At 48.7% G+C, this 24,022-nt stretch overlaps 3 protein-coding genes across 3 annotated transcripts in view; all 3 read right to left on the bottom strand.

Moving 5' to 3' along the window:
* On the bottom strand, window positions 1-6,017 carry LOC130041879 (proteoglycan 3-like). The gene is made up of 5 exons (XM_056134164.1): window positions 5,960-6,017; window positions 4,915-5,225; window positions 3,868-3,999; window positions 781-892; window positions 1-59 (listed from the first exon to the last, which is right to left on the bottom strand). The coding sequence occupies exons 1-5, from the start codon at window positions 6,015-6,017 to the stop codon at window positions 1-3; spliced, it is 672 nt and encodes a 223-aa protein (XP_055990139.1).
* A 7,500-nt stretch (window positions 6,018-13,517) lies between these two features.
* LOC130041868 (proteoglycan 3-like) lies at window positions 13,518-16,459 on the bottom strand. Its single transcript, XM_056134153.1, has 5 exons — window positions 16,402-16,459; window positions 15,716-16,026; window positions 14,506-14,637; window positions 13,665-13,776; window positions 13,518-13,561 (listed from the first exon to the last, which is right to left on the bottom strand). Exons 1-5 carry the CDS (start codon window positions 16,457-16,459, stop codon window positions 13,518-13,520), a joined length of 657 nt encoding a protein of 218 aa, XP_055990128.1.
* A 2,553-nt stretch (window positions 16,460-19,012) lies between these two features.
* LOC130041858 (proteoglycan 3-like) overlaps window positions 19,013-24,022 on the bottom strand; it is a 43,082-nt gene continuing 38,072 nt past the window's right edge. Inside the window, exon 6 of the mRNA XM_056134145.1 lies at window positions 19,013-19,042. Coding sequence (XP_055990120.1) covers window positions 19,013-19,042 — 30 coding nt within the window. The remainder of the gene's footprint in view (window positions 19,043-24,022) is intronic.

Genomic DNA, 24,022 nt, shown 5'->3' with positions numbered 1-24,022 from the left:
TTAGGCAGAGCAGATGAAGGGCAGCAGCTTTGTGCAATGAGCTCGCTTCCAAAGGCCCCCTAGCAACAGAGCACACAGAGATGTCAGCTGGCTCACAGCCTCTTTAGCAAACGTTCCACCTTCACTCCTCACCCCCCCCCCAGCTAATGCAGCAGATCACGGAGCTCTTCCTGGGAGGAGGTTTATCTTTAGACAAAAACTTTCATCCTCACGATTACCCCAGATTTGGTGCTATTTTCCCATTGCACCCATAAGGACACTGAGGCAGGGTGGGGTAAGCACTTGACTGTATCTCAACTGGCAAGAGCAAGGATGTGGAAGACTGATCCATAAGGACTCTCAGTCACTATCGAACCTCCTCATCTCTGGCATCCACATCTCTCTACAATAGCCAGAAATCTGCCAGCCAGGCACTATTCCCACCTCTTGGCTTCAACCCTCACCCATACCTGCATTTCTCCCAGCTGCTTTGCCTGTCACATCATTCCTTCACTCGTATCCCCTTTGCTCAGAGGGAAGAGATGACACAACCCACTTCCCAGACCTAGGACTGAGCTCTTCTGGGAGAAGGAAGAAGGCCACTTGGCCTCTGCCCCGGCCCATCAAGTTGCTTGGCTGTTTGCCACGGGAAGCCCAGTGTCAGCCCTCACAGCTATCTGCTGGATCTCGAATGTGGGCAGGGCCCGGGCTAGGACCTGTGGCCATCAGCTCAGAGGGACAATGGGTCAGTCAGAGTCATCCTCCCTCCACCACACTCTCACCTGGCGTCCATTCCCTCACCTTTGATGCACATGAACACACAGCGTCCTCCTCCATTTCCTGGCTCTCCTGGGGCCCAGTGTGTAAAATTCCAATAGCTCTCATCTGTCCACTTAAATTTTCTGGACAGGATCTAAAGGAAAAAATAGTCTGGATCAGAGGACAACCAATCCAAGGAAACAGTCTCTGGTGGTCACGGAGAATGCCTGGCCAGAGCACTGTCTCCCTTATGGACATTCAGTCTATGAATGGGCTCATCTTAAAACTCACTCAACCAGGGGTATGGTGCCGCCAGCAGGTCAACCTGTACCTGCGGGGTTAGTGCATCAGTCTGATGTTACCTTCAGGCTTCCTGATACCCCAAACTTGCCTCTGTGGCTTTGGCCATACCCCAACAACTTGGGAACAAGTTTACCAAGAAATTAAATGGCCAAAAGTTAGGTATGTGGAAGTCACATCCACAAACCACCTCCAGCTCAGCTATACAAGCTCACTCAGAGTTGGGATGGGCTACCTCCCCCACTTCCCAATACACCTGGAGGCACTGGCAGTCACCCCAAATAACCAACTCCAGCACCACCCTGTAAGCTCTGCTATTGGCCTTGCCTCAGAAACCCCTAAATAATCTCGAAAGAGATCAAAAGCCGCAATTAAGCTGGGACCCATACATAGCTGAACAGACCGGAGTAAATTGGGGGGGGGGGGCGGGTTGGCCTCTGCCCAACCAAGCAGAGTTCCCGGCAGTCACTTGCTTCCACAATCCAAAATTGCAGCCATACTCCAAGCCTGACTCCACCATCTCAGGATGGACCTCACCAAGATATAATCTGCTGAAAATTTTGTAATGTGGACCTTAGCACACCAACAGCCCTGACCCAGAGACATAGCAGCAAGTCCCAGAAGACACCACAGTGCTGGAGATCTCTTCGGGCCCCATACCAAGCCAATATCACCAGGGCACCACAGATGGAGCAGGTGCAGTCTCCCCACCTACACAAGATGGAATCCCAGTGACCAAGAGCTTTCACAAGCAAGACCCAGGTATGCGGGTTCAGGACTAAATCTCCAGGCCGCATGGTGGCAGAGAACCCAGGCTGTCCCTCCCCAGGTCACCACCTGCCCAGAAGACTGGCTGTCACGCCCACAATTTGCCTCTGGAAGCCATCTTAGCACACCAAAAGCCCTGGCCCAGAGACTCCCAATTGAATCCCAAAATGGATTAGTGCCATACAGAGACGTCTCTGGAACCCAACCATTTACAATCTAGAAATTTACATTTACAATCATGGCCGCTCGAGTTCTTGTGAATTTCGAAATGAGCTATGGAAATTATACTACCTAGCATTTGCCCTGGACAAGCTTGAGTGGTGGTGGGAAAATTCGAGCAAAATTAATGCCCCAAGTTAGAGAGTATTGGGGAAATTTTCTGCCATAGAGGCAGGATGAGGACTGCGATGTGTATGTATGCGGGGTGGGGGTGATACTTGGGACAGTGATGGTGGAAAATGTGCACTGGTGGAGGGATGGGTGTTTTATCATTGTATGGCTGAATCTCAAACATGAAAGCTTTGTAACTCTATCTCACAGTGATACGATAAAATAAAAAAGTAATGTGGAGTTCATGCCCAATTCAATCAGCTTAATCAATGGCTGAACAAATAGCAGTACTCCTACATTATTTAGAGAGAAAAAAGAGAGAAACTCAGATAGAGAAGGGAGCACCAAATAAAGGGTGTTTGGAGGATCCTCCCAGGAGGGAAGATGCATGTTGAAAGTGGACTATGGACTGATCATGATTGCCACTCGATTCCTCTTTTGCAGACCACAACACCCAAAAGGAGAGAGACAACAAAGGGAATGCCCTGCCACAGAGGCAGGGTGGAATGGGGGGGATGGGATGGGAGGGATACTGGGATCCATAGTGGTGGAAAATGGGCACTGGTGGAGGGATGGGTGTTTTATCATTGTATGGCTGAATCTTAAACATGAAAGCTTTGTAACTCTATCTCACAGTGATACGATAAAATAAAAAAGTAATGTGGAGTTCATGCCCAATTCAATCAGCTTAATCAAAGGCTGAACAAATAGCAGTACTCCTACATTATTTAGAGAAAAAAAAGAGAGAAACTCAGATAGAGAAGGGAGCACCAAATAAAGTGTGTTTGGAGGATCCTCCCAGGAGGGGAGATGCATGTTGAAAGTAGACTATGGACTGAACATGTTTGCCACTCAGTGCCTCTTTTGCTGACCACAACACCCAAAAGGAGAGAGAGAACAAAAGGGAATGCCCTGCCACAGAGGCAGGGTGGGATAGGGGGGTGGGGGTGGGAGGGATATTATCCATGGTGGTGGAAAATGGGCACTGGTGGAGGGATGGGTATTTGATCATTGTATAATCAAAACCCAAGCATAAAAAATTGTAAATCTACAACTGTACCTCATGGTGTTTCGCTAATAAAAAGAAAAGAAAAAAAAAAGAGAGAAACTCACTCAACCCTCTACTCGGAGACCCATCAGCCCCAAGAGTTTGTGACTAATACCAGGGAACCACAAAGACTTCATGGGGTTCACTACACACCCAAGTTTCCTGGGGGTCTTATGAAAATTCAGGCTCAGGTCTAGGGTGCTTAGGAGTAGGGCCCTGCTAGGGTTGGACATTCCTAACCAGCCACCTGGGTACGCAGGTAATGCTGGCCCGGGAGCACAATGAGTAGCAAACCCCTGGGCTCTTATTCATTTGCCATCACTAACTCGAAGAGAAGGACCCTGAGGGAAACAGAAGCTCCCAGGAAGCTGGTCAGTCTGTGATGAATGCATGAATGTTTAGCCACCAGCTGTGTGGGCAAAGTGAGAAGGCAGAGGGAAGGGAAGTTGGACCCGGAATCATGCACCACCTATTGTACCAGTCCTCGGCAGATGTCAAGTGACGAGCATGAAGTCACTGGACAGGGACTCAGGAAGAGAGAGGTGCCCAGAGTGGGGGTTCTCAAAAGCCAGAACACCCCTGCCTGCTACTATTGTCATCTCAGCTGTCAGTGTTCAGCGGGGCATCCTGGGGGCTGTCAGAAAAAAAAAATATGTGTCCCTGCAAGGTGGGTGCTCACTTACCCAGTGCCTTCGGGTTGCTCCTATCCAGACCTGGCCTTGGTTAATCCCAGTGGCCAAATAACGGAGTTGATTATTGGTATTGAGGTTGTGGATGGAAACGAGGTTGCCCTGGTAGAGCTTGCTGCACGTTTTCTGCAAAGAGAAGAGGATGGGGGGGGGGTACGGGAGAGGTTCACCCTGGGTTCCTGTCTAAGAAAGAGGCTCAGAGTCCTGCTGCCTGTCAGTAGCCAGGGAACACGTCTTTCCCCTCAATCCCATTCCAAGCTTTTGTCTTCAGCAACATTTTTTGTCTGATTTTGGGGCCACAATCATCTGTGCTCCTACTCTATGTTCAGGGATCACTCCTGGCAGGACTCGGGGGGCCCTATGGGGTGCCGGAGATCAAATTAGATAAGTTGTGGTCAAGGCAAGCATCCGATCCATTGTACTACCTCCCCGGTCATCAGGAACATCTTGCAGGGAGTAATATTAATGGCCAGAATAATTACAGTCACCATTTATGGAGAGTTTTGCCATGGCCCAGGGACTGTTCCTGATACTCCAGGTCTCAGTTCAGCCTCATCCTGAGGCTAGCAACTTGCTGCCACATTTCTTCATGCTGGTTACAGCTGGCACTACCTCTCCTCTCTACAAATGCAGACACAAGGTGAAGTCACCTGCAAGGACACTGTCCAGGAAAGGCCAAGCCAGCGCTTCACACAGGGTCATCTGAACCAGAGACCTTTTGTGTGAATCTCTGGGTCTCCATGTGCACTTTGCACTGCACCAACATCATCACCACCTAGGAACATGTTCTAAGTGCAAACTTGAGGCTGTTAAGCCAGAGATCTGTGTTTTACCAAGATCTCATGAAGACACAGAGTCACTCACGCTAGATTTGAAGAACTACTAGTCTGGAAGAAGAGAAAACAGATGCTTGAATCTTCTCTCCTACCCTAGCGTTCATACACACACAAACACACACACACACACACACACACACACACACACACACACACACACACACACATTACCCTGGAGCTTCCCAGAAGTTTCCCTGCCACTTACCTGAGCTTCCCAAAATGCCTGGGGCTTCCTCACCAACACATAGCGACAAGTCTTACACTCAGGAGTGCCCTGCAATTGAACTGCCTCCTCTTCCTTGGGGCACTCAATATCCTCTGGGGCAGCAGGGTCTGAATCCAGGTTGTCCTCATCCTCAAAAGTCTCTTGACATCCAGAAGCCTCAGCCTCCTCTTCCCCTGATGGAATCTCCTCCCCATGCAGTGCTAACACGCCCCTCTGCTCCTCAGAGTAGTCCAGTTTCTGGCTCAGGTCAGCCTGGTTGTCCAGACACTCTGGAGGGGGGGCATTGTCCCCTGAAGAAGAGGTAACCTTCCATCAGGTTGGAATCTCCTAGGACCATGGACAGTATCACACACACAAACACACACATACAGACATACACATACACAGAGACATACACACACATACACTCACACAGACATATATACACACTCACACAGACATACAGACATACACACTCACACAGACAAACACACATATACACTCACACAGACATACACACATACACTCACACAGACATATACATACATACAGACAGACACACATACACTCACACAGACATACACACAGACTCACAAAAAGACATACACACATGTACACACAGAGAGACAGACACACAAGAGAGAGACACACAGACATATACACAAACACAGAGAGAGAGACACACACACAAACACATGTCTTCCAAGGGCCTCCATGTGGAGGCAAGACTAGGAGGGTCTAACTCAGTTTGGGTAAAGCCAGATCTCTGGGCCCAAGTGTCCAGAAGGGTGAGAGCCTCACCCCATAGGTGAGTATTCTGGGGGTGTGAGAAGCACCCGTGAGAAGGCCTTTGACTCCCCAGGTGGCTTTTTTTTCTCCCTGTGAAGGCTCCTAGAGAGATATTGGTCACAGCTCTAAGTTTCACAGAAACCTAGTGTGAGAAGCATTGACTGGGGGCACCCAAGAAGTCAAAACTGTGGCCCTGGCCCAGGAGAACAGGCACAGGGGGAGAGAGCAATGGCTGAGAGGGCCAGGCAGGACTCACCCAGGTGGCGCGCAGAGACAGTTCCTAGCAGTAGAGGTAGCAGCAACGGCAGCTTCATCTCTCCAGTCGGCGACTGCGACGGGGTCACAGCACCTTCCCTGCTTGTGGGTGTCGCGTGCCTCTGCACAGTCCCTTGGCACAGAGCACAAATGCAGTGTGTGAGCTGGCTGGTTAAAGGTAAGCTAAAGAGTATCACTGTCTGGGGCCGGAGCAATAGCACAGTGGGGAGGGCATCTGCCTTGCATGCGGCCGACCCGGGTTCGATGCCCAGCATCCCATATGGTCCCCCAAACATTGCCAGGAGTAATTCCTGAGTACAGAGTCAGGAGTTATCTCTGAGCATCGCCAGGTGTGACCCAAAAGGGAAAAAAAAAAGAGTGTTACTGTCTTCCTAAGAACACACCCTGAGCTGTAGCACCTAGGACAGGTCCCAGAAATGTCAACACCAGGACCTAAGTCCCTTTCCCCTGGGGGCACCCACAGTGCTCCTGGGATAGCAATTACTCGCTCCCCTGCTAGATTGTGGCTCCATAACATGCACCCATACTGGCTCCCTCCCGGACAGAGGGGGAGGGACCCTAATCAGTGCTGAGCAGAAGCCTCCAAGGTGTTGGCCACATGGATTCCTGCTTCCTCCCAGCCCTGGACTCTCCACTCTGGGCATCAAGGGATGGAGAGACTCACCTAAGCATCCACTCTCAGAACGGCTGACTGCTGAGCCACTGGGGGGACCCTTATATTAAGCTTTTAGGGAAGTGGAAAGAGGCTGTTATGATTGCTCCAGGTGGGGGATACGGGGGCAGAGTTGCTGATAAGAAATTTGCTTAATTGAGGGGTGGGAGGGGTGATGGAAAGTAACCTGGGGACTCTGGTGCTGGGAAATGTACACTGTGGTGGGATGGGTATTAAAATACTGTTAGATTGAAATCTAATCCTGAACAGCCTTGTAAGGGTCTATCTCAAAGTGATTGAATAGCACAGCGGGTAGGGCGTTCGCCTTACACGCGGCCAACATGGCCGACCCGAGTTCGATTCCTCCGCCCCTCTCGGAGAGCCCGGCAAGCTACCGAGAGTATTCGATATGCCAGACACAGTAACAACAAAGTCTCCAATGGAGACGTTACTGGGCCCGCTCGAGCAAATCGACGATCCACGGGAGGGCCTTTACCTTTACCTTTTACCTTTTTAAAAAAGAAATTTGCTTAATTGTTATACTTCTGCTTTGATATCAGGGGATGCCTACAGGAACCTACCTCCTGGGACCTACTGCCATCTGTGGGTATCTTGCCCTGAGGTGTCCAACTCTGAACAATTTCCACTTAACCCAGGACTGACTCTGACTGATGTCTCAGAAGAGAGCGGAATAATGGAGGAAAGATGGGAGAGGTACAAAGTGAACCTCAGGCCACCTGACGTCCTCTGTAGACCAGTTACTTCCTATGCACTCAACCCATCACATCCCTGGAAGCGCATATCATCATCCTCCCTCACAGATAGGACAGTGAGAATAGATAGAGACAGTGACCAGCCAATATTGCAGAGGAATAGGGCTGGAGCGATAGTACAGCAGGTAGGGCGTTTGCCTTGCATGCAGCCAACCCCGCTTCGATTCCCAGCATCCCATATGGTACCCCAATCACTGCCAGGAGTAATTCCTGAGAACAGAGCCAGGAGTAACCCCTGTGCATCGCTGGGTGTGACATAAAACAGCATATATATACATATACATACATACATACATACATATATATGTATGTGTGTGTGTGTGTGTATATATATATATATATATATATATATATATATATATATCACAGGAAACAGCGGGCTAAATTTCCAAAGCTTCTCAGCTACTAAACCTCTCTTTGGCCTTCTCTCTTCCTTCACTCTTCTCTCCGCAACTTGACTTTTACCTCGCTCCCTATCCCTCTCTCATACTAATCTTGAAGCGTAAAAGCCTTTGTTCTTGCTTTTCGACCAAGGTTCTCAAACTTGCACCATTACTATCCGAAGCCAAGTAATTCCTGGTATACGAAGCATGGTGCAGAGTTTAGTAGAATTCTCGGTCTCTCCCTGCTTTAGTCAATAACTCCTCCCTTAGTCATGATGATCAAAAATGTCTTGACATGTCTCAGGAGCAAAACTGGCCCAGTTTCCGATTTTTGATTTAGAGCCACCCTCCAACGTACCTTCTAAATATATGGCGACAGTCAGAATGGGCAGTACCCTGGAGAAGCATTCAGACACTCTGGGGGATGCTCTCCTCACCCCATTTCTGACTCCATCTCTCAAGAGTCTAGAACTAAGAGGAACAGGAGTGAGGTGTTCATTTGGCCCTCGGTTGCAAAGTTAAAGGGGTAAGAATTCAGTGCATGCCCCACAAAGGAAGTGTCATGGAGCTTGAGCTGTGCAATAGAATACTCTCACTGCGTGTATGAGGCCCTGGTTTCAATCCCCAGCACCAATAAAAATAATAACAAGAAATTCATTGATACAGATTAAAAAAGCAACCTTTCTTTAAAATAAAAGTAAGTGCTATAAGCCGATGTTGAACAAAATATCAAAACTTGATTCGATGGGGCTGCTGAGATAGTATGACGAGTAGGGCATTTGCTTTCTATGTGCCATGCTGGACCCAGGTTCAATCCCCGGCATCCTGAATGGTCCCCCTGGGTACCAATAGGAGTATTTCCTAAGTCCAGGAGTAACCTCTGAGCATTGTCGGGTGTGACCCCCAATCAAAAACAAAAGCATCAAATCTTGAATCCCCCAAGTAGCAGCCATACTCACTGACCTTCATAGAGAGGCAAGCCCTGACTTCCATGCCATATCCCAGAGCCAATGGGTTTGTCCCAGAGGAAAGCTCGGAGGCATCCTTGCTGGGCCATGGGGATTGGCTCATCATATTCCAGCTCTCAGGGCAGCAGGGCGAGTTAAGGAAGAGTGTGGAAATACCTGAACTCCACCCCCCACTCCTCTGCTTACCAGCACACCCTAAAATGAAGAAGTGTCTAAGCAGTTGCTTGTGGGCTGATAGAACAACAGACTGAGTGTTATCTCCATCAAGCCCAACTGTCGATTTCTTTATCTACCTGATTAGGGGTGCAATGGGCCAGTGTCAGTTCACCCCAAATGCCCTCAGTTCAAACTCGAGTCCTGCAGAGTAGAAAAGGTGTGGAGGGCTAGACCCTCCTCATTGTTGCCGCCAACTTGGAGACCATCAGGGCCATTGGTCACACCCCAGGGCTTCATTAGTCTTTACATCCACATCCTACTACTTACTAGATCTTCCTGAAAATTCCATGTTGCCTTCTCTAGACTACACATCTAGTCCAAAATCCAGTAAAGGTAAAAACAAAAGGTCCCTTCTCTGCCCTAACCTCCCTGGCCCCATTGCAGCAAGCTTTCAGCTAAGGAGCAACCAGGCTCAGCTGCCAGCCAGGGATCCTGGGAAATACTGATCTTCCTGGGGAGGAGGAAATGCATTCCTCCTTCATTGTCTCCTTTCTATAGTTTCATTCCAATAGCATTCCTTGCCCTTCCACTCCTCCACACCCACTTTTACAAACATCCCCTCCCTTTCTGCTTGCAGATCTATTCATCATTAATTCACCCATGAGTCTCCCAGAGACTGCTCCTGTGAATTTTTGCCTTGGAATCAAGGGCTAGTTGAGACTATAAGGTCTAAAATAGCCAGATGAGTAAATATCTAATGGTTGAAGTGGAGGCCCAAGAAAAGATGGTGAAAAGGAGCCTGGGCGATAGTGCAGGAGGGCAGGCACTTGCCTTGCATGAGGTTCCCTTTGCCTTGGCTCTGATTTGAATCCCCAGGACTCAAATCCCCTGGAGTGCCATCCAGGGCCAATCCTGAGCACAGATCCAGAGTTGGCCCCCAAATACAATCAGGAATGATTCAAAACAAGCAAACAAAAGAAAATTACAGTATGTGAAGCAGGGTCCTGCGTAGGGAGTGGAGTCACCTCTGGGGGCAGTGACCTAGAGAGACCACCAAGTATAGAGTAAGAGCCTCCTGTCTCCCAGGGATCTTTGGCTTCTGGACACATCCATTTCCACCTCTTCTTGGTTCCAAAGAACCTTTGAGGCTCTCTCCATGTCCCCTCTCCAGGATAAAGCACCAGGGCATTAGGGGAGGCCGGAAACTAGAACTGTAGATGCAGAATGGGGGTCACTCTGTTACCTGGGAAGCAGCTCCCCCTTGATAGTGGAGGTGGGTATGGAGGAGAGGCGTGGGAGGGTCAGGAGAAATAATCATTCTCCTGGGAATGGTTTGTGGAACACATCTTAGAAGTGAGAACCATTGAACTCAGACACTGGACACCTTCCTCCCTCCAGGTGGCTGTCCACACAGACTCTCATGGTTCCATCACAATTATTTTTAACTATTTAGCTATTGTAACTATGCATCGCATCCCCGTGAAATGCACAGGGTCAACTCCTGGCTCTGCATTCAGGAATTACTCCTGGCGGTGCTTGGGGGACCGTATGGGATGCTGGGGAATCAAACCCGGGTCAGCTCATGCAAGACAAATGCCCTACCTGCTGTGCTACCACTCCAGCCCCAGTGATTCTTCTTTTTTTTGGCGGGGGGGGGGGTCACACCCGGCGATGCACAGGGGAAACTCCTGGCTCTGCACTCAGGAATCACTCCTGGTGGTGCTTCGGGGACCATATGGGATGCTGGGAATCGAACCTGGGTCGGCCGCGTGCAAGGCAAACGCACTACCCGTTGTCCAGCCCCTTTTAAGTCAACTTTTTTTTTTCTTTTTGGGTCACACTCAGCAATGCACAGAGGTTACTCCTGGCTCATACACTCAGGAATTATTCCTGGTGGCACTCAGGGGACCATATGGGATGCTGGGAATTGAACCTGGGTGGCCACACTCAAGGCAAACACCCTACCCACTGTGCTATAGCACCTGCCCTGATTCGGTTCTTAAGAACCCGAGGCAACTCAGCACTGCAGTGAATGGGAACTGGAATTAATTGAGGAAATTGTAAATAAGACTCAGCTAGATAGAATTGATTCTTTAGAAAATTTAAATCTGATAGTGCTGTGTACTTCATATTCTCCCACTGGCATGCTGGTACAAGGAAGTAATATTGTGGAAAGGAGTTTTCTCTGTCATAAGCCTACTAAAAAACTGGCCACTTATGTGTATAAAATATCTCAAATAATTCTAAAAGGAAGAAAAAGAACTAGACAACAAGATCTGATCCTGCTGAAATTACTGTGCCTATGACCAATGAACAAATTCAAGCACTATGGGAACTTGATGAGAATTGGCAAATTGCTTCTACTGATTATTTGAGCAAAATGCATAACAGCTTTCCAAAGCAAAAGATGTTTCAATTTCTTAAATTTATTAATTGGATTTGGCCTAGCATTATAAAAGCTAAACCTATTAAAGCAGCAGTTACACTCTTTATAGATGCTAACAAAGAAGGAAAGGCTGTTCCTTCTTTGCTGATATGCAAAATGATAAAGTTTTACAAACTCCATATAATTTGGTTCAAAAGAGTGAATTGTGTGCAATTGTTTTTTTAAGAGATTATTTTGAACCAGTTAATATTAGCTTACAGTACTAATCATGGGCTGGAGCCATAGCAGAGCAGATAGGGCCTTTGCCTTGCACACGGCTGACCCTGGATCTATTCCTCCGCCCCTCTCAGAGAGTCCGGGAAGCTACTGAGAGTATCCCGCCTGCATGGCAGAGCCTGGAAAGCTAGCCTTGGCATATTCAGTATGCCAAAAACATTAACAAGTCTCACGTTGAAGACGTTACTGGTGCCCAGTCAAGCAAAAAGATGAACAATGTGAGGACAGTACTACAACTACTTTAACATATAACAATTATTTTTAACTATTACCAGAGCAATAGCACAGCGGGTAGGCATTGCCTTGCACATGGCCAACCCGGGTTCAATTCCTCTGTCCCTCTTAGAAAGCTCGGCAACTACCGAGACTATCCCACCCCATGGCAGTGCCTGGCAAGTTCCTGTGTTATATTCAACATGCCAAAAACAGTAACAAGTTTCACAATGGAGATGTTACTGGTGCCCGCTCGAGCAAAAAGATGAACACTGGGAGGACAGTGCTGCAGTGCTACTCATGATGTCTGTGTGGGGAGGAGTTGTGTCACAGCTAACAGTGCTTAGGGTTTACTTGTGACTCTTTATTCAAGGTCCCTGCTGGCTATGCAAGGGGACCATATGCAGTTCTGAGGAATGAACCAGGTTGGCATCCTTGCTGGCTGTCCTAAATCACCAGTTCTCCCAACTGAATTCCTTTGGGGGCCTTAAGAAACACATTTAGTGATGCTCAAAACGTATTTCAGGCTTTGCACTCAGGGATCATTCCTGGGAGGACTTGGGGTGACCAGGTGGAGGTGGTGGGGATCAAACCCAGGTTGGTCCTGTACAAGGCAAGCTATCGTATTTTCCTGACTTTCACAGCAGAATTCTTGATTCATTCCCCCACCTGCCACACACATGCAGGTAAAATCACTGCCCCACCATGCACATAACACTCTAAATGTCAACAATGTAGAAAGTCCAGTTCCACTCCCCTGAGTGTGCAATTTTTGAAACTCCCTTTGGGGAGACCAAAATGGTCTCTTTGTTCATGTCCTGCATGCTGATGGCTCTAAAGCTAAATTCCTCGGAAACCTTCCACAGCCTCCATCACATGGTGGAAGGAAGTACATCTAGGGTTTTCCAGGGAATGGAGTTTCAAAATCAGCAATTGAACAAATGAGTCAGGAACTGCTGAGAGAGCCTTTATTAGATTGATGGAAAGCTGAGGGATGGAGCCAAGTGCCCCAGGACAGTGAGAGGGAGGAAGCTCCAGGGCAGGGAGGTGGGACCGGAACCGGAACTGCTGGAACAGGAACTGGAACCACTGCTTAGGTAGAGCAGATGAAGGGCAGCTGCGTTGTGCATTGAGCTCGCTTCCAAACGCCATCTAGCAACAGAGCACACAGAGATTTCAGCTGGCTCACAGTCTCTACTGAAAACTTCCCACCTTCATTCCCATCCCAGCTAATGCAGCAGATCACGGAGCTCTTCCTGGAAGGAGGTCTCTCTGCAGACACAAACTTTCATCCTCATGCTGACCCCTGATAGACTTGGTGCTATCTTCCCATTGCGCCCATCAGGAAACTGAGATAGGTGGGGTAAGCACTTCACTATCTCAGCTGACAAGAGCCAGGATGTGGAAGCCTGACTCCATCCATGTGGACTCAGCCACTTCTTGAACCTCCTCATCTGTGGCGTCCACACCTCTCTACAATGGCTAGCAACCTGCCAGCCATGCCCTATTCCCAACTTTTGCCTCAGCCCTGACCCACACCTCCCTTTCTGCCAGCTGCTCTGCCTGTCACATCATTCCTTCACTCTTGTCCCCTGTGGCTCAGAGGAAAGAGTTGACCCATCCTATTCCCCAGGCCCAGGGCTGAGATCTGCTGGGAGAAGGAAGAAGGCCACTTGGCCTCTGCCCCCTGCCCATCAAGCTGCTTGGCTCTCTGTCATGGGAAGCCCAGTGTCAATCCTCAGAGCCACCTGCTGCTTCTCCAATGTGGGCAGGACCTGGGTTAGGGCGTGTGACCAGGCAGCTCAGAGGGGCAACAGGTCAGAGTCATCCTCCCACCACCACCACCACCACACCCTCACCTGGCGTCCATCCCCTTACCTCGGGTGCACAGGGTCACACAATTTCCTGTTCCTCTTCCTGGCTGTCCTGGGGCCCAGTGAGAAAAATCCCAACGGCTCCCGTCTGCCCAAGTATATCTATTGCACTCGTACTAAAGGAAAAATAGTCTCGTCAGAGAACCAACCTTTTCAAGGTAACAGCTACTGTTTCTCTGGTGGCCACAGAGAATGCCTGGTCAGAGCACTGTCTCCATTCTGGACACTCAGTCTGTGAATGAGCTCATCTGAGGACACTCACTCGACCAGGGACATATACGTGGAGACCCATCAGCCCCAAGGGACCATGCAGCCTTTACGGGGTTCAATACACACCCAAGTTTCCTGGGGGTCTTATGAAAATACAGGTTCGGGTTTAGGGTGTTTGGGAGTAGGGCCCTGCTAGGGTTGGACATTCCTAATCAGCCACCTGGGCATGCTGGTACTGCTTGCCTATGAGCACATTGAGTAGAAAATAACTGGGCTCTTACTCATTTGCCATCACAAACTCGGAGAGAAGGACCCTTAAGGAAACAGAAGCTCCCAGGGTGCTAGTCAATTCCTGGAACATGCATTAATGTTTAGCCACCAGCTGTGTGGGCAAAGTGAGAAGGCAGAGGGAAGGGAAGCTGGACCTGGAACCAGCCACCATCTATTGTGCCAGTCCTCGGCAGAGTCAAGGGACGAACATGAAGTGACTTGATGGGACATTGAAAAGAGAGGGGTGCCCAGAGCGGGATTCTCCTGAGCCAGAACACCTCTGCCTGCTGCTGCCTTGATATCAGGGGCATGCTAGGGGCTGTCATAAAGAACACCCTGTCCCTATGAGGTGGGTGCTCACTTACCCACTGAGAGATGGTGGCTCCGATCCAGACCTGGCCTTGGTTAATCCTGCTGGCCAAACTCCTGAGTTGATTATTGGTATTGATATCGTGGATGGAAGCAAGGTTGCCCCCGTAGTACCTCTTGCAAATTTCCTGCAGAGAAAAGAGGACAGGGCTTGGAGAGTTGACCCTTGGTTTCCCCAGGTCCTGGGACTCTAGGAAAAGTTCTAGAGTCCTGCTACCTGTCAGAAGCCAGGGACTAGCTTGTTTTCCCTCAGTTCCATCTCTTGCTTTTATGTTTATTTTTGGAGTTTGTGTCATGCCCACCTGTGCTCAGAGCTTTCTTCTAGCTGTGAGCTCAGGACTTGCCCCTGGTGGTGCCCAAGATGCTGCCCATAGAACCCGGGGCAGCTGCGTGCAATGCAAGAGCATGCCTCACTGTATTATTGTTCCAGTTCAGATTTCTTGCTCTTCTGTCTGTCTTCCAGAACTTCTTTTCCTGTTCTGTTTAGGGGCCACAACCAGTTGCACTCAAGCCTCTTCCTGCCTTTGCCCTTCGGGATCACACATGGCAGGCTCATATATAGCACCAGAGCTTCAACCACAATCAGGCAAGCACCCTACCCGCTTGACTACCTCCATCCCATGTCGTCAGGACCATCTTGCAGTGAGTAATATTAATGGCCAGAATATTTACAGTCGCCATTTATAGAGAGTTTTACCATGGCTCTGGGACTGTTCCTGATACTTTCCAGATCTCAGTCCATTCTCATCCCTAGTCTAGGAACTTGCAGCCACGTTTTTCATGCTGGTTACAGCTGGCAATACCTCTCCTCTCTTTACAAATGCTGACACAATGTGAAGTTGCCTGCAAGGACACTGTCCAGGAAAGGCCAAGCCAGGGCTTCACACAGGGACATCTGACCCAGAGGCCTTTTGTGTTTGTCTCTGGGTCTCCATGTGCACTTTGCACAGCACCAACATTATCATCACCCAGAAATGTGTTATATGTACAGACACCAAGCTGTTAAGCTAGAGATCTGTGCTTTACCAAAACCTCACCAAGACACAGAGTTGCTCACACTAGATTAGATGAACTGCTAGTCAGAAGAAGGAAAAACAGATGCTCGAATCCTCTCTACTTAAGCACACACACACACACACACACACACACACACACACACACACACACCCTAGCCTGGAACTTTCCCGAAGTTTCTCTGCCGCTTACCTGAGATGCAGAAAATGTCCTGGAAGACCCCACTAATGTATATTGACGGAACTGCTTGTGAGGATTGTTATCCTCTTGAACTGTGTCCTCTTCCTTGGGACACACAACGTTCCCCGAGGCAGCAAGGTCTGAATCCAGGTTGTCCTTATCCTCGAAAGTGTCTTGAAAGTCAGAAGCCTTGGCCTCCTCTTCCCCTGATGGAATCTCCTCCCCATGCAGTGCCAACTCTCCCTTCTTCTCCCCGGAGCTGTCCAGGTTCTGGCTCAGGTTGGCCTGGTTGTCCAGATAATCTGGAGGGGTGGCATTGTCCCCTGAAGAAAAAGTTACCTGCCATCAGGTTGGACTCTGCTTCTAGGACCATGGACAGTATTAGACACACACACACACACACACACACAGAGATATACACACAGACATACGCTCTCACACACACACAGGCATAAATATACACAAACACACACACACACACACACATGTCTTTCTAGGGCCTCCACGTGGAGGTAAAACTGGGAGGGTCTAACCATACTACGGCAAAGCCAGATGTCTTGGCCCATGTGTCCAGACAGGTGAGACCCTCACCCCACAGGTCGGTATTTTGGGGGTGTGAGAAGCACCTCTGAGAAGGCCTCTGTCTCCCCAGGAGCCCAAGGAGAGAGCAATGGCTGAGAAGGCCAGGCAGGACTCACCCAGGTGGCGCGCAGAGACAGCTCCCAGCAGAAGGGGCAGCAGCAGGAGCACCTTCATCTCTCCAGTCGGGGAAGGGGTCACAGCAGCTTCTCTCCTTGCAGGTGTCGAGTGCCTCTGCACAGTTCCTTGGCACCAAGAACAATAGCTGGTTGATTAAAGGCAAAACTAAAGAGTGTCACTGTCTTTTGATGGACACACCCTTTGCTGTAGCACCTGGAACAGGTCCCAGAGACGTCAGCACCAAGACATAAGTCTCTTTCTCCTAGGACCAGCCACAGTGCTCCTGGGAGCAGCAATTACCACCCCCCGCCCCAGAATCTGAATCCATAGCATGCACCCCCACTGGCTCCATCCAGGACAGAGGTTGAAGGAGCCTCACCAGTACTGAGAACAAGCCTCCAAGGTGTTGGCCTCATGGGCTCCTGCTTCCTCCCAGCCCTGGACTCTCCACCCTGGGCATCAAGGGATGGGGAGGACTCACCTAAGCATCCGTGGCATCCACTCTCAGCACAGCTGCCTGCTGAGGTCCCGGGAAGGATCCTTATATTAAGCTTTTAGGGAAGTGGGAAGAGGCTGTTATGATTGCTCCAGTTGGGGGATGGGGCAGAGTTACTGATAAGAAATTTGCTTAATTGTGGGGGTGGTGGGGGAGATGTAAGGTAAACTGGGGACTCTGGTGCTGGGAAATGTACACTGTGGTGGGATGGGTATTGAAATACTGTTAGACTGGATTCTAGTCATGAACAGCTTTGTAAGGGTCTATCTCAATGTGATTAAATAAAAACTATTTAAAAAAAGAAATTTGCTTACTTGTCATACTTCTGCTTTGATACCAGGGGATATGTATAGAAACCTACCTCCTGGGACTTATTGCCATCTGTGGGTGTCTTGCACCTGAGGTGTCCCCTGAATTTCCACTCACCCCAGGAGTGACGCTGACTGATGTCTCAGCAGAGAGTGGGATAATGGAGGAAAGGTGGGAGAGGCCTACAGAGGAACCTCAGGACTCCTGACGTCCTCTGTAGATCCGTTACGTCCTATGAACCCAATGCAACACATCCCTGGAAGCTCATATTATCATCCATCCTCACAGATAGGACAGTGAGAATCGATAGGGACAGTGACCAGTCAATATTGCAGAGGAATGAGGCTGGAGCGATAGTACAGCAGGTAGGGTGTTTTCCTTGCATCTGGCCAACCCCGCTTCTATTCCCAGCATCTTATATGGTCCCTCGATCACTGCCAGGAGTAATTCCTGAGTGCAGAACAAGGAGTAACCCCATGCATCACTGGGTGTGACCCAAAAGAGCATATATGTCCATATATATCCATATATCTGTATTATATATATATCACAGGAAGCAGGGAGCTAAATTTCCAAGGCTTCTCAGCTACTAAGCCTCTCTTTGACCTTCTCTCTTCTTTCACCCTTCTCTCTCCAACTGTATCTCCTTTATTTCCCTGGCTCTCCCTCTCTTACACTCATCTTATAGTGTAAAAGCCTTTGTTCTTGCTTTTCAACCAAGGCTGTCAACCTTGTACCATTACTATCTGAAGCCAAGTAATTCCTAGTATACGAAGCATGGTGCAGAGTTTAGTAGAATCCTCAGTCTCTCCCTGCTTTAGCTGTCAATTGCTCCTCCCTTAGTCGTGAAAATAAAAAATGTCTTGATATGTCTCAGGAACAGAACTGGCCCAGTTGCCGATTTTTGATTTAGAGCCACCCTCCAACGTACCTTCTAATCATATGTCAACAGTCAGAATGCACAGTACCCTGGAGAAGCATTTAGACACTCTGGGGGATGCTCTCTTCATCCCATCCTGACTCCATCTCTCAAGCGTCTAGAACTAAGAGGAACAGGAGCGAGGTGTTCATTTGGCCCTCGGTTGCAAAGTTAAAGGGGTAAGAATTCAGTGCATGCCCCACAAAGGAATTGTCATGGAGCTTGAGCTCTGTAATAGAATACTCTCACTGCGTGTATGGGGCCCTGCGTTCAATCCCCAGTGTCATTAAACATAATAACCAAAAATTCATTGATACAGATTAAAAAAGCAACCTTTCTTTAAAATAAAAGCAAGTGCTATAAGCCGATGTTGAACAAAATATCAAAATTTGATTCCATGGGGCTGCTGAGATAGTATGACGAGTAGGGCATTTGCTTTCTATGTGCCATGCTGGACCCAGGTTCAATCCCCAGCATCCTGAATGGTCCCCCTGGGCACCAACAGGAGTAATTTCTAAGTGCAGAACCAGGAGTAACCTCTGAGCATTGTCGGGTGTGACCCCCAATCAAAAACAAAAGCATCAAATCTTGAATCCCCCAAGTAGCAGCCATACTCACTGACCTTCATAGAGAGGCAAGCCCTGACTTCCATGCCATATCCCAGAGCCAGTGGGTTTGTCCCAGAGGAAAGCTCGGAGGCATCCTTGCTGGGCCATGGGGATTGGCTCATCATATTCCAGCTCTCAGGGCAGCAGGGCGAGTTAAGGAAGAGTGTGGAAATACCTGAACTCCACCACACACACACCCTGCTTCCAGGACACCCGCAAATGAAGACATGTCTAAGCAGTTGCTTGTGGGCTAATAGAGCAACAGACTGTTATCTTCATCAAGCCCAACTGTCGATCTCTTTATCTACCTGATTAGGGGTGCAATCGGCCAGTGTCAGTACACCCCAAATTACCTCAGTTCAAGCTCGAGTCCTGCAGAGTAGAAAAGGTGTGGAGGGCTAGACCCTCCTCATTATTGCCACCATCTTGGGGGCCATCAGGGCCATTGGTCACACCCCAGGGCTTCATTAGTCTTTTACATCCACATCCTACTACTTACTCGATCTTTCTGAAAAGTACACGTTTCCTTCTCTAGACTATTCATCCAGTTCGAAATCCAGTAAAGGTAAAAACAACAGGTCCCTTCTCTGCCATAACCTCCCTGGCCCCATTGCGGCAAGCTTTCAGCTAAGGAGCAATCAGGCTCAGCTGCCAGCCAGGGATCCTGGGAAATACTGATCTCCTGGGGAGGAGGAAATGCATTCCTCCTTCATTGTCTCCTTTCTATAGTTTCCCTCCACAACAATTCCTAGCCCTTCCACTCCCCCACACCCAATGTTACAAATATCCCTCCCTTTCTGCTAGCAGATCTATTCTTCATTAATTCACCCATCAGTCTCCCAGAGATGGCTCCTATGAATTTTTGCCTTAGAATCATGGGCTAATTGAGCCTATAAGGTCTAAAATAGCCAGATGAGTAAATATCTAATGGTTGAAGTGGAGGCCCAAGAAAAGATGGTGAAAAGGGCGATAGTGCAGGAGGGCAGGCACTTGCCTTGAATGAGGTTCCCTTTGCCTCAACTCTGATTTGAATCCCCAGAACTACATATGAGTGCCATCCAGGGCCATTCCTGAGCACAGATCCAGAGATGGCCCCCAAGTACCATCAGGGATGATCCAAAACAAGCAAACAAAAGAAAATCGCAGTATGTGAAGCAGGGTCCTGCACAAGGACTGGAGTCTCCTACTGGGGGCAGTGGCCTAGCGAGACCACGAAGTATAGATTAAGAGCCTCCTGTCTCCCGGGGCTCTTTGGCTTCTGGACACATCCATCCCCACCTCTACTTGGATCCAAAGAACCTTTGAGTTTCTGTCTCCATGTCCCCTCTCCAGGATAAAGCACCAGGGCAGCACGGGAGGCCATAAACTAGAACTGTAGATGCAGAATGGGGGTCACTCTGTTACCTAGGAAGCAGCTCCCCCTTGATAGTGGGGGTGAGTATGGAGGAAAGGGGTGAGAGGATCAGGAGAAATAGACATTCTTCTGGGAATTGTTTGTGGAACACATCTTAGAAGTGAGAGCCCTTGAACTCAGACATTGGACACCTTCCTCCCTCCATGTGGCTGTCCACAAAGTCTCTCATGGTTCCATCACAATTATTTTTTAACTATTACTCAATTATTTTTAACTATTTAGCTATTTTAACTATGCATCGCATCCCAGTGCAATGCACAGGGGCAACTCCTGGCTCTGCACTCAGGAATTATCCTGGCGGTGCTCGGCGGACCGTATGGGATGCTGGGGAATCGAACCCGGGTCAGCTCATGCAAGACAAATGCCTTACCTGCTGTGCTACCACTACAGCGATTCTTCTCTTTTTTGGAGGGAGGGGTCATACCCGGCGATGCACAGGGGAAACTCCTGCCTCTGCACTCAGGAATCACTCCTGGCGGTGCTTGTGGGACTATATGGGATGCTGGGAATCGAACCTGGGTCGACCGTGTGAAAGGCAAATGCACTACCCGCTGTGCTATTGCTCCAGACCCTTTTAAGTCAACTTTTTTTTTCTTTTTGGGTCACATCCAGCAATGCACAGGGGTTACTCCTGGCTCATACACTTAGCAATGACTCTTGGCTGTGCTCGGGGGACCATATGGTATGCTGGGAATTGAACCTGGGTCCTCCGCACTCAAGGCAAACACCACACCCACTGTGCTATCACTCCAGCCCTGATTCTTCTCTTAAGAGCCCTAGGCAACTCAGCACTACAGTGAATGGGAACTGGAATTAATTAAGGAAATTGTAAATAAGACTCAGCTAGATAGAATTGATTCTTTAGAAAATTTAAATCTGATAGTGTTGTGTACATCACATTCTCCCACTGGCATTCTGGTACAAGGAAGTAATATTGTGGAATGGAGTTTTTTACGTCATAAGCCTACTAAAAAACTGGCCACTTATGTGTATAAAATATCTCAAATAATTCTAAAAGGAAGAAAAAGAACTAGACAACAGGGAGTGATCCTGCTGAAATTATTGTGCCATTGACCAATGAACAAATACAAGCACTATGGGAACTTGATGAGAATTGGCAACTTGCTTCTACTGATTATTTGAGCAAAATGTGTAACAGCTTTCCAAAGCCAAAGATGTTTCAATTTCTTAAATTTATGAATTGGATTTGGCCTAGCATTATAAAAGCTAAACCTATTAAAGCAGCAGTTACATTCTTTACAGATGCTAACAAAGAAGGAAAGGATGTTCAGGCTGATATGCAAAATGATAAAGTTTTACAAACTCCATATAATTTGGTTCAAAAGAGTGAATTGTGTGCAATTGTTTTTTTAAGAGATTATTTTGAACCAGTTAATATTAGCTTACAGTACTAATCATGGGCTGGAGCCATAGCAGAGCAGATAGGGCCTTTGCCTTGCATACGGCTGACCCTGGTTCTATTCCTCCGCCCCTCTCAGAGAGTCCGGAAAGCTACTGAGAGTATCCCGTCTGCACGGCAGAGCCTGGAAAGCTAGCCGTGGCATATTCAGTATGCCAAAAACATTAACAAGTCTCACGATGGAGACGTTACTGGTGCCCAGTCAAGCAAAAAGATGAACAATGGGAGGACAGTACTACAACTATTTTAACATGTAACAATTATTTTTTTTCCTTTATTTTATTTTATTTTTTTTTTACAGTTGTAGATTTACAATTTTTTGTGCTTTGGTTTCAATTATACAATGATCAGATACCCATCCCTCCACCAGTGCCCATTTTCCACCACCATGGACAATATCCCTTCCACCCCCATCCCCCCATACCCCCTGTCTCTGTGGCAGGGCAATCCCCTGTGTTCTCTCTCTCCTTTTGGGTGTTGTGGTCTGCAAAAGAGGCATTGAGTGGCAAACATGTTCAGTCCATAGTCTACTTTCGACATGCATCTCCCCTCCTGGGAGGATCCTCCAAACATCCTTTATTTGGTGCTCCCTTCTCTATCTGAACTGCCCTTTCCTCTAGGATACCCGGCTGGCCTCTAAGTTATGGAGTAATCCTCCTGGTGCTGATCTCAGCTATTCTTGGGTATTAATCTCATACTTGTAACAATTATTTTTAACTATTACCAGAGCAATAGCACAGCGGGTAGCCGTTGCCTTGCACATGGCCAATCTGGGTTCAATTCCTCTGTCCCTCTTAGAAAGCTCGGCAACTACCGAGACTATCCCACCCCATGGCAGTGCCTGGCAAGCTCCCTGTGTTATATTCAACATGCCAAAAACAGTAACAAGTTTCACAATGGAGATGTTACTGGTGCCCGCTCGAGCAAAAAGATGAACACTGGGAGGACAGTGCTGCAGTGCTACTCATGATGTCTGTGTGGGGAGGAGTTGTGTCACAGCTAACAGTGCTTAGGGTTTACTTGTGACTCTTTATTCAAGGTCCCTGTTGGCTATGCAAGGGGACCATATGCAGTTCTGAGGAATGAACCAGGTTGGCATCCTTGCTGGCTGTCCTAAATCACCAGTTCCCCCAACAGAATTCCTTTGGGGGCCTTAAGAGACACATTTAGCAGTGCCCAAAACATATTTCAGGCTTTGCACTCAGGGATCATTCCTGGTAGGACTTGTGGTGACCAGGTGGAGGTGGTGGGGATCAAACCCAGGTCGGCCCTGTACAAGGCAAGCTATCGTATTTTCCTGACTTTCACAGCAGAATTCTTGATTCATTCCCCTACCTGCCTCACACACGCAGGAAAAATCACTGCCCCACCATGCATATAACACTCTGAATGTCAACAATGTAGAAAGGTCAGTTCCTCTCCCCTGAGTGTGTAATCCTTGAAACTCCCTTTGGGGAGACCAAAACGGTCTCTTTGTTCATGTCCTGCATGCTGATGGCTCTAAAGCTAAATGCCTCGGACATCTTCCCCAGCCTCCATCACATGGTGGGAGGAAGTACATCTAGGGTTTTCCAGGGAATGGAGTTTCAAAATCAGCAATTGAACAAATGTGTCAGGATCTGCTGAGAGAGCCTTTATTAGATTGATGCAAAGCTGAGTGATGGAGCCAAGTGCCCCAGAACAGTGAGAGGGAGGAAGTTCCAGGGCAGGGAGGTGGGACCGGAACCGGAACTGCTGGAACAGGAACTGGAACCACTGCTTAGGTAGAGCAGATGTAGGGCAGCAGCGTTGTGCATTGAGCTCGCCTCCAAACGCCATCTAGCAACAGAGCACACAGAGATTTCAGCTGGCTCACAGTCTCTACTGAAGACTTCCCACCTTCATTCCTCGGCCCCAGCTAATGCAGCAGATCACTGAGCTCTTCCTGGAAGGAGGTCTCTCTGCAGACTCAAACTTACATCCTCATGCTGACCCCTGATAGACTTGGTGCTAGCTTCCCATTGCACCCATAGGAACACTGAGATAGGGTGGGGTAAGCACTTGACTATCTCAGCTGGCAAGAGCCAGGATTTGGAAGCCTGACCCTACCCGTATGAACTCAGCCACTTCTCGAAACTCCTCATCTCTGGCGTCCACACTCTCTACAATGGGTGGCAACCTGCCAGCCAGGCCCTATTCCCACCTCTTGCCTTCAGCCCTGACCCACACCTGCATTTCTGCCAGCTGCTCTGCCTGTCACATCATTCCTTCACTCTTGTCCCCTGTGATTCAAAGTAAAGAGTTGACCCATCCTGTTCCCCAGGCCCAGGGCTGAGCTCTGCTGGGAGAAGGGAGAAGGCCACTTGGCCTCTGCCCCCTGCCCATCAAGCTGCTTGGCTCTCTGTCACGGGAAACCCAGTGTCAGTCCTCAGAGCCACCTGCTGCTTCTCCAATGTGGGCAGGACCTAGGTTAGG

This window comes from Sorex fumeus, unplaced genomic scaffold (assembly GCF_029834395.1).
Source record: "Sorex fumeus unplaced genomic scaffold, SorFum_2.1 ptg000007l, whole genome shotgun sequence".
NCBI classification, from domain to species: Eukaryota; Metazoa; Chordata; class Mammalia; order Eulipotyphla; family Soricidae; genus Sorex; species Sorex fumeus.
Note: the sequence above shows the minus strand (reverse complement) of the source record. Positions and strands in the feature narration are given on the sequence as shown.

What these genes read in the sequence shown, in the direction of transcription:
- LOC130041868 (XM_056134153.1), bottom strand. Translation starts at nt 16,459, where the DNA reads ATGAAGGTGCTCCTGCTGCTGCCCCTTCTGCTGGGAGCTGTCTCTGCG. An exon ending in TGTCTCTGCGCGCCACCTGG is followed by an intron (nt 16,027 to 16,401) that starts GTGAGTCCTGCC and finishes CTTTTTCTTCAG; the next exon opens with GGGACAATGCCACCCCTCCA. An exon ending in TGTGACCCTGTGCACCCGAG is followed by an intron (nt 13,562 to 13,664) that starts GTAAGGGGATGG and finishes GCCCTAACCCAG; the next exon opens with GTCCTGCCCACATTGGAGAA.
- LOC130041879 (XM_056134164.1), bottom strand. Translation starts at nt 6,017, where the DNA reads ATGAAGCTGCCGTTGCTGCTACCTCTACTGCTAGGAACTGTCTCTGCG. An exon ending in GAGCAACCCGAAGGCACTGG is followed by an intron (nt 893 to 3,867) that starts GTAAGTGAGCAC and finishes TTTTTCCTTTAG; the next exon opens with ATCCTGTCCAGAAAATTTAA. An exon ending in TGTGTTCATGTGCATCAAAG is followed by an intron (nt 60 to 780) that starts GTGAGGGAATGG and finishes CTCTGTTGCTAG; the next exon opens with GGGGCCTTTGGAAGCGAGCT.